This window comes from Chanodichthys erythropterus, chromosome 18 (genome assembly GCF_024489055.1).
Source record: "Chanodichthys erythropterus isolate Z2021 chromosome 18, ASM2448905v1, whole genome shotgun sequence".
NCBI lineage: Eukaryota > Metazoa > Chordata > Actinopteri > Cypriniformes > Xenocyprididae > Chanodichthys > Chanodichthys erythropterus.
Genome location: NC_090238.1, coordinates 25,696,510 through 25,706,256, shown reverse-complemented (window position 1 = coordinate 25,706,256; position 9,747 = coordinate 25,696,510). Strand labels below are relative to the sequence as shown.

Sequence of the window (9,747 nt, the reverse complement as noted above, 5' to 3'; positions counted from 1 at the left end):
AAGACAATGTGGAAAACACCGAGGGTAACAGAAGTAAAAAAAAGTTTAATAAGTTATGATATAGAGCTGGCAAGCTAACATGCACTTTCAAACTACCTCGGGAGAAATGAAGCACTATTCCAGTCCAAACTCATACCTGTTAATTTTTTATGATTCTAATATGGCTCTCTGGTACAAACAGTGAGATCAACTCTCTACTGATTGATATGTAGGGTGAGCTCGTGCCTATTGTGTGGCAAAACAACCTTCCAATTGCACCATCTTGTGGCTACCAGGATATTACAACAATCTTGTTTTGGTCAACAGTTTTTGTATGAGAAAAAAAAAAAAAAAAAAAAAAAAAATCACTGCTAAATAACCATGCTGCTCAGTAGAACACAAAACATTTAACTACTTAAGAGTATAAACTTTGGTAATGCTATAAGCTAAAACCAGTGCACTTCTGAAGTGTGGCTGGTAAAATCAGCTGCTACACCATTATAATGAGCGAAACATTTACATGCACTTGATCAGCTTTCCAGAACTCCCTAAGCCTACATTTACAAAAACATACATATTTTTTTTTTTTAAAAACACAAAGAACAGATGGTCTTATCACTTAAATGATTCTGTAGAATGTATTGATTTGTAGTTCATGCCCCAATAGTGTTGAATGACTCAAAGCAAAGCTGTCAAATGGCCTCTTCTCTGTTGAGGGATTCCAATGTACTGCTACATAACTGTGAAGAGTTAGCAACACCTTGGTTTATCAGACTACAGATAAATAAAATGAGGAGCAACCTATGATCAATTAATGCTAAAGTAAGTTAGGTTAAAAAAATACCATTTATAAAAATACTCATTAACCCCAATAAATAGACTTTTAGCACCATTGTAAATCATTAGGTAAATGTATACCGTGAATCTACTGAAACATCCAGTTTAAATGTCCTGCATAACTGAGAATTGACACACGGTGTAATCCAAGTGTTTCTTGAAGAGTTCATAAGAGGGTAGTATAGGCAGAATGAGATGATTAGCATCACAGTTGCTCTGAGGAAAGGCACATGAGGGGTCTGGTGAGCTGAAGAATGAAATAGACGGGGTTGGTTTGAATCCAATAGACGGAACCATATCTGTAGCAGTGGCGAATGTTAGGATGTCCTCAAGTGACGCTGCGCACCGACCCTCTGGAAAAAAAAGGGAAGAGTTAAGGTCATGCAAATAACAGCTTGTTTTCTAACACATCTTGTAATGTTGACATGTGAAGCTCTGTAAATCTGCTTTGAAACGTTATGTATTGTGAAAAGTGCTATACAAATAAATGGGAATTAAATTGAATGTGAATCTTAGGCCCCGTCTACACAAGTGCGTTTTCATTTTAAAAACGCATAAGTTTTGCTACGGCTAAGCATGTTGTTTATACTACTCTGGTGTTTTCACCCCTTGAAAACGCTGCAGAGCCCTTGTTAGTTTGAAAACACCAGGGTTGCATTTCAGTGTAAATGGACCAAAACAGACTTTTGAAAACGATGGCGTGGCTGCCCACGTTCGCTCGGAGTATCCTTGACGACTGTGTAAACAATAACATGAAGACTGAACTGCAATCTTTAAATTCAGCATTTAATACTGCAGCTGCCTCCATGCGCAACAGGCAACTGTTTACACTTGTACGCGCATGCTCAGTGTGCATGAATGGTCATGTGACATGCGTTTTCAGTCATGTAGTGTAGCCGTAGATCGTTTCCAAAAACGCCAGTGTAGACGAAGATTGGTTTCATTTTAAAATGCCATTTTAAAACGAAAACGCAATGGTTAATGTCATATTCTATTATACATTTTACGATTTTCATAAGAATCTAAAAATTCTACCAACACACAATATAAATTCTGTAGCTGACATACCGTCACACTCATGCAGATACTGTTTCCAATAGTTAATTGTTTTGTTTTCTTCTGCTTGTTGCTCTTTTTCCTCTGAAAGCCGGGGAGTAAAGAGCTCCATGATAGATTCAGCTGTTAGCCTCTCCAAAGGCCCACAGAAGACTGAAAAGAAAGCTTCTGTGCACATCTGAACCTGCTCAAACAGTCCTAGTGTCCTCAAACCTTCACGAAATCTGAGAAAGGCAATGGAAACAAGCAAATAAATGAGCATTTACTTACAGCGTGGAAAAATTAGGTATCATAAAATATGTATATACACTACCATTCAAAAGCTTGGAGTTTGTATGTTTTTAAAATACCATAGTAGGATAAAAAGATACTATGGTAGTCAATGGGGGGCAAGATCTTCTTGGTCACAAACATTCTTCCAAATATCTTTCTTTGTGTTCAGCAGAACAATGAAATTTATACAGGTTTAGAACAACTTGAGGGTGTATAAATGCTAAAATTTTCATTTTTGGGTGAACTATCCCTTTAAAGAGTTATCATGAGCAATGTAATGTTTGAAGCGGATTTCATTTCAAAAGTCAGTAGACCGGGAAGATTTTAAAACAAGTAGTTCATTCTCAAATCCGTAAGATCTTATCTTCATGCTATGGAAATACAAACCGGAAGACAGAACATAACGACCGCAGCGCTGAAAAAGGGGCAGGATTACATAAGGTCTATACTGCGAATATGGTTAGCTTTGTGACAAATTGCTGATGCTCCTCTATTTTAAGTCACTTTGGATAAAAGCATCTGCTAAATTCATAAATGTAAATGTACATCTTTTCAGGATTCTAAGATGAATTGAAAGTTAAAAAACAGCATTTATTTCAAAAAGAAATCTTTTGTAACATTTTAAATGTTTTTTATATATATATATATATAGCTCTGGAAAAAATTAAGAGACCACTCCAAGTTCAGATATCAATGTTAAGTGGTCTCTTAACTTTTTCCAGAGCTGTATGTGTGTATGTATATATATATATATATATATATATATATATATATATATATATATATATATATATATATATATAAAATAAAACTTACTGCCCCCTACTTTTGAATGGTACTTAATGTTCAGATAATAATATATATTAACTATGTATAATTGTTTTATAAATGTTAAGATCTATGTAATAACACAGAGCACAGGCAGTTTAGGGTACCAACCTCTGCAGAGGTAACTGTAATCTGATGATCAGGTAGAAATTTAGTACATCCTCCACCAACATGTCCTTCTCAGAGAGTTTACTAATCTTTCTCCAGCAGCCTGCTGCTTCCAAGTATTGTGACGCTGACTGCATAGCATTTCTCAGCTCCTTCATTGACTTTGCTTCGGCAATCTAAAAGCACATTCAGAGTTTAGCAGTTGTACAACAAATGTTCGGTTCATTGTAATCATGTGTCTCAATGCAACAGCAGTTTTGAAGCACAACCTAAGAACAATAAAACTCACCTGTCTGATTTTGTGAGCAAAAGCAGTGTCTCCGAGGTCTTGTAAAGTAGGCCTGTAGTTTGTGGGGAAGTTGAACAGACTATGGTAGAGCGCTGGAGAGAAGAAGCCCACGGGAGGACCTCCGTGAATCAAAGAGAGGGCCAACAGACTGCCGACTTCAAAGTAGAGATCATCCCGCAGAGCTGTTCACACACAACAATTGTTAGTTTTTAGCTTCACCTAAGTTGTCAGGCACTGTATTAATCAGGAATGGTAACTTCTCAAAAAAAGGAAATGAAAACAAACTTAAATGAGAGAATCTGTCCTACCTTTTGAGTTCAAAGCCAGGTTTTTAGCTTCATCAGGTCCCTCAAAGATCTCAGACATCTGCAGTTTCGAAACAAGGCGTCTGAGAAAGCGACGCCGATTCCTAATGTTGTTGTTCAGTTTGTCTTTGGAGAATTTCACAGAAAGTGTGCAGCAGGGATTAAAGTCACTTTGCCGCAGAACCTGCAGAGCTGCTTCCATCACCCCATCATCATCTCCCACTAGCACCTCCGTGGACTGCTGCGGTGATATCTGACAGGCCAGATCCATTAAGACCTCTGGAGAAGTGGCTGGCACACACTGCCTAGAAAACAAGGAGAGAGCTGCTGCTGCTGCTACTACAACTCAAAACATTTCACATTTTCAGTACAAGTGACCAAAATACACCAAAATCACGATTCAGTTGATCAGCTTCAGTGTGTGTTAGATTCTGATAGAGTGCTGCAACCCCACAAAATTCATGGATATTGGGTTGAGGTGTTTTATTGATGGTGGTGAATAAACTGAATTCAGTAATCTAAAGGAACAATAATAATAACTATAATTATAATACATTATATTATCGATAAAGTAATAATATAAAAAAGTACTATTTTTATTTACACAGTCATTTCAAAAATTCAAGGTCACTTTACAATCACTGTACAATGACAAACTAAGGAATGAGCCTGAAACTATTTCTGTACTAATCAACAGCCCACAACCTCTGGTATAATGGTCCAGAGACATAAACTTCCCAGTCCTTGTTAGTATAGTGGACAGTATCTCGCCTGTCACAAGTAAGACCGGGTCTCTTTCACTTACTCATACCCACTGCTCCGGGTGTGTGTTCACGGTGTGTGTGCACTTGGATGGGTGAAATGCAGAGCACAAATTCCGAGTATGGGACACCACAATTAGTTACACATCACTTTTTCACTTAAAGGATTAGTTCACTTCTGAATGAAAATTTCCTGATAATTTACTCACCCCCATGTCATCCAAGATGTCCATGTCTTTCTTTCTTTTCAGCCGAAGAAAGACATGAAAATCTTGGATGACATAGGGGTTAGTAAATTATCAGGAAATTTTCATTCAGAAGTGATTTAATCCTTTAAATTTATAGACAAACCAGAATATTTCCTACTCACACCAGATTCTATTGATTAGGCAAGTACCTTTTAGTGATGAGTGAAGAGTGAAGGTCAGAAATGCTCCTAAATAGCCTCTTCCTCTCTTGCCTTATAGCCAGTGGTGATTCAACATGGTTTGGCAATTGCACTGACTCTGCCAAAAAACAAACAAACAAACATAATAAAAGGCAGAGTTTACAAAAGATGGAAAAATATTCCACATCCAAGTATGTAACTTTGGAATAATTTTACAAAATAAGCTGATATTAAACAATAGTTCACAGAGCTTACTATTTTCTTCAACAGCAGCTTTACAGTCAGAACAAATCCAGTCAGTTTCGTAAAGCCTAAGGTTGGAGCACTTCCTATGAGTTCCCCTGGATCCACACAACTTGCAACGAACAATTTCAAAAAGCCTGTGAAGCAAAGGCGTCTAATTTTAATGATAGTTAGAATCATTTTGAAAAACAACCCAACAATCCATTTCACTGTTTTAGAATGACTGAATAAAATGTTCAGATTACCCTGACTGTGAGCTGTGTTCACGACCTTTGTGACTGCGACACTTTACAGCATCACAGTGCTGGTACACTTGTAGTAACTCTCCATATGCATTTTCTTCTAGTTCCCATGATGCATCCCTGAAAAAATATACAATATATTAACATAAATAGTAATGGAAAATAAATAGATATTTGTAGTCATTGTCTTGTGATGACAAAATAAGTGCAACAAAATATATCTATATAAAAAAATAAATCTGTTTTACATCTGCTGGCAGTCAAACACTGGTGCGAGTGTTGAAGAGTGCTAGAAGCTGTCTACACTGGACGTGACAAACCGACCATTATAAATCCATGTGTCCATCCTATGAAGTATTGTGTTCATCATAAATAGAACAAGGCATCAGTTTACTGAAAGGGATTTGTCATGTTGTGTACACAACATCACTGATTATAATGGGTTCTTTTGTCAGGTTGCGCTGCTCGCGTCCAGTGTAGACACAGTGAAAGCCTTGAGAATATATGTTAACTATCACTAGAATCAATATCAGAAGGAAAATAAATTCTATTTACCGCTCCGGTATATATATTCCCATTCTGAGCATTTCCTGCTGAAACTGGTCTTTGTTATTGCAGAGTGTGCACTTGAGGAAAAACATGGCAGCACTGTGTGCATAATGCTGGAACATAAAAGTTGAGAACCAAATTCAAATTTCTAATTCCAGATATTCATCTTTTAATATTTTTGAATTTTTGGTGCGATTACCTGTACACAATCTCTGTGAAACCAGCTTCCATGACACGCAGGACACTTGAGGACGTTGTAGGAGAGGATGGGTTCAATGGACTCCAGACAGACGGAGCAGGAGAGGGGCAGACTGGGGCTGGAGGCGCAGGACTGACTAGGTGCATGTTTTTTACAGAAAGACCTGCAAATGATTGTCATCATCAATACCAAAGATGAGAAGATTTAAAGGAAACTTGAAGGAAATTTAAAGGAAACTACACTACCATTGAAAAGTTTGGGGTCATTAAGATATGCATCACAGGTCCTACAAAAATATTAAGCAGCACAGCCCTTTTCAACAAGAAATGTTATCTGATCACCAAATCAGCATATTAGAATGATTTCTGAAGGATCATGTTGCACTGAAGACTAGAGTAAAACAGCGGTACAGGGATGACACATTTAGGCAAAAACCCGGAACCGAGTTAGCATTTTAGCACTTCCAGTTCCATTATCCCGAGGTTAATGGGTTCTTGGTTACATGCCTGAAATAAGGTCTGTGGTGAACAAGCTCAAATCTTGTGATTTTTTTGCAAAGCTTTTACTGATCTTGAAAAAAAAAAAAAAGGTGTTTTCAAACAAGCTAAAATGGGACTACAGAGGTTGTCAGGGACATTAAACAACTCATGCTCTTGCAAACTATTAATTTGAACTTTAAGGGAAAATGTTCTTAAAGAGTTGTCGGAAGCTTAGTGATGGTAAAGAAGAAACCATGCAACTGCTGTAGTTCGTTTATAGCCTATGTTTAGCTTTTAACGTATTTATGCTTCGAAATTCAAAAGATATGCTCATTTGTGAAGAACAAAATGTGTATGAATCACAAGCTTTTGTTAAGTCACAGAGCTTATTTTCTGCAATAATCCAAAAGCAAATGGAAAAATCATACTGGGTTTTTTGTCGAGGGAACCAGTGTGATGCTAACTTCTGGGTTGGCCTACAAAAATATGTCATCCCTGCACCACTCTATGGCTGCTAAGCAAAAGAGACTTCTTTTTAAAAAAAAAAAATAACTTGAGAAATTTTGCATATCACAAGAGACACTTACGGAAACAAGCCGGTAAACTGGAAAATAAACCCCTGCTCTAATCCACAAGGCATGTGGACCATTTGCCGACAGCTTTTGATGGAACATCCCACCGAAGCACCAACCTTTCTGCAGTGCGTGCACCTCTGCAAGTCAAACAGTGATAGTGATACATCTCTGTAGCGTTAAATGGAACATGATGTTGACAGTCAAATGTGTATTTACCAGCCTCGAAGATCTGCGGATCTCCTTTTTTATGTCATCCACGAGAAAACCATGAACGTCTTCATCCTCCTCCCCTCTCTGACAAATTCCACTGGACATCAGCTGTCAAGTTAAAATTGCAGAATAACTGACTATCACTTTTTTATGTATATAATAATACAAAATAAAGCTGTTAACTATATTTAGAAGTTAACAACTTTCATGTTTGAAAACAGTCTGAATTAAATACAATATGCAATGTGTGATTTTCTGTATTACTATAAGAGATTCATGGCTGACAGAACATGTGGAATTAACCAAGTATAGAGTAGATTTAGATAAACTAATGTAGTGGCAGGATTAAAATTAATTGATTATAAAAAAAAAATAATTTAAGTTTTTTAACAACAAGAAATAAAGCTTTAGTGTGTGGAAAATAAACAGATATGGCTTAAGTCTAAATAGACTCCAAAATGAAATGTATTGAACAAATACAATCACGAACGTCTGAAAAAGGTAACAGACGTCGATGGCCATGGTTGCAATAAGAACTGCAGGTCTTTAATCAGTAGCTGTCAGTAGATACTTTAATCGGACAACTGTCTGAATTTCTCATTCTCACCAGACAGAAATAGTGGACGGTCAGGTTGTGCTGTTGAAGGGTGACTTTTTCTCCATACTTCTCTGGAATGTTGTCGCACCTCTTACAAAGACTACAAACTAAATGAAAGACACTATATTCAGTTCACGAGATTGTAAAAAATGTTTTAAAAAAATCATGGTATATAGGTAAGTTACTTATATGATTGTTGTTATTATCATGAAGAAAAAACTCGTTGCCACGTAACGTTATCGTAAACTTGTAAGAAAAGCAACTTACTGAGGTCTTTGTCGTCGTTAGTCTGTTTAATTTCAGCAGTCTCCTCTTTCATCGCTTTCATTATTGTGTATTAGGCAGAGTCCATGAAGTAAAACTTTACGAAACTTTAAAATGGCGATTTAAAGAGCTTGGCGTTCTGTTGCTGCTGGCTTGGCTAGTTCAGTAACCGCCATTAGACTCACTTTTTACGAGCTGTATCTAGTTATTTTCACTCCTTAAGATAAAACACAAACTCCTAGGTATTCGGGCTTTTAATAAAGTTATATTATAGTAATTTTTATGTGTGTAAGAGTGTAAATAGCAGGGTGAAATTTTCAAAATTCCCTCTGCCCGTGAAAATCCGCCTCTGCTTGCGTTTGGTTGGTTGAATTCAAATCAAAACAGAGATTTTCCTGTGGGAGGGGCTGTGGACAAGGACGCGGCGGAAACGTCACGGTAGTCACGCACTACGCAACTTCCGTTTGTTATACAAAATAAAAGTACAGAAGAAGTTTATGAAGTTTGTTTGATTTTGTGGAAATATATTTTATGATTTAGAGTGGATAGTAAGTGGTAGTTTTACATTGTGTCGTTACGTTGGCTATTTCAGATTAATTATTTAAAACGATCTGTATTTTGTTATATTTTAATAGTCCTGGATCACAGCAACCACAAGCGTTGGTAATATTTATAAAAAACATACCCCTGGTTTCACAGACAAGGTCCCAGACTAAAATTCATGTTTGAGCTGTTTTAACTGAAAGCAACTTGCACTGACATATCTTAAAATGTGCCAGTGCCATTGTTTTGTCTCAAGATGCACACCAGTAATGATTTTTCTAAAGCATGTTTATAAAAGCTACTTGAATGTCCTAATTGAGCTAAGGCTTAATCTAAACCCTGTCTGTGAAACCGGGCCATTATGCTCTGTATACATGAAACATTAGCTCTGCCTTAAACTTTGCAGTCGCCATGACGTTGGTTATTGTTTTATTTGACAGAGTAATAATTTAAATATATATCTATTTTTATTTATAATTTCATATTTTCATTCATTTTGTTTATATTCATAATTTCACTATTTATTGCATTAATTCTTCATCATTATTTTGGCTATTGTTTTTTCCCCTTTCAATGCAGTTATTCTGCCTCTGTGCAGCATTAAATGCACCTTTGTAAACATGCTGGTTCAGATGCAGCTTTTGTGCCACCTTTTCAAGGTAAAGTTGACTCTAGAGACGATTACATAAAGTGGCTCTAAATGTTTTTGGTTAATTTGGTGCAAAGCATTACATTGTGCTATGCTCGATATAAAATTAACAATTAAGTATGTTAGAAGGCCACTGGGCTTATCAAGTCACTAGTGTAAGCTTTTTATGACAATTTTTGCCATGTGATTTTGATATTTCCTATACATAACCACTACTTTTGACCTATATATAGTGGTTGCTGTGGAAAACCGCCTGATTTTTCTGTATAAAATTATTTATTTTGGTTTCTCCACACTGCAACTTGTAACCTTCAATAACAACTTTGGAGATAAACTAATGGTTACAGTATCACCTCCTGTGCACTGCCTTCC

General features: G+C 36.6%; 1 protein-coding gene across 1 annotated transcript; it reads right to left on the bottom strand.

Annotated features, from left to right (window-relative positions):
- Positions 1 to 500: 500 nt before the first annotated feature.
- On the bottom strand, positions 501 to 8,517 carry g2e3 (G2/M-phase specific E3 ubiquitin protein ligase). Its single transcript, XM_067367066.1, has 14 exons — positions 8,187 to 8,517; positions 7,929 to 8,026; positions 7,328 to 7,429; positions 7,124 to 7,248; positions 6,058 to 6,220; positions 5,865 to 5,971; positions 5,313 to 5,429; positions 5,080 to 5,204; positions 4,834 to 4,942; positions 3,679 to 3,980; positions 3,371 to 3,552; positions 3,085 to 3,257; positions 1,885 to 2,096; positions 501 to 1,169 (listed from the first exon to the last, which is right to left on the bottom strand). Exons 1-14 carry the CDS (start codon positions 8,245 to 8,247, stop codon positions 922 to 924), a joined length of 2,124 nt encoding a protein of 707 aa, XP_067223167.1. The 5' UTR covers positions 8,248 to 8,517; the 3' UTR covers positions 501 to 921.
- Between the last annotated feature and the right edge of the window lie 1,230 nt (positions 8,518 to 9,747).

Coding starts and splice junctions, on each gene's coding strand:
- g2e3 (XM_067367066.1), bottom strand. CDS start 8,247: ATGAAAGCGATGAAAGAGGAGACTGCTGAAATTAAACAGACTAACGAC. Junction 7,249..7,327: donor TCCGCAGATCTTCGAGGCTG/GTAAATACACAT, acceptor TTTGACTTGCAG/AGGTGCACGCACTGCAGAAA. Junction 5,430..5,864: donor GGAATATATATACCGGAGCG/GTAAATAGAATT, acceptor ATATTTTTTCAG/GGATGCATCATGGGAACTAG.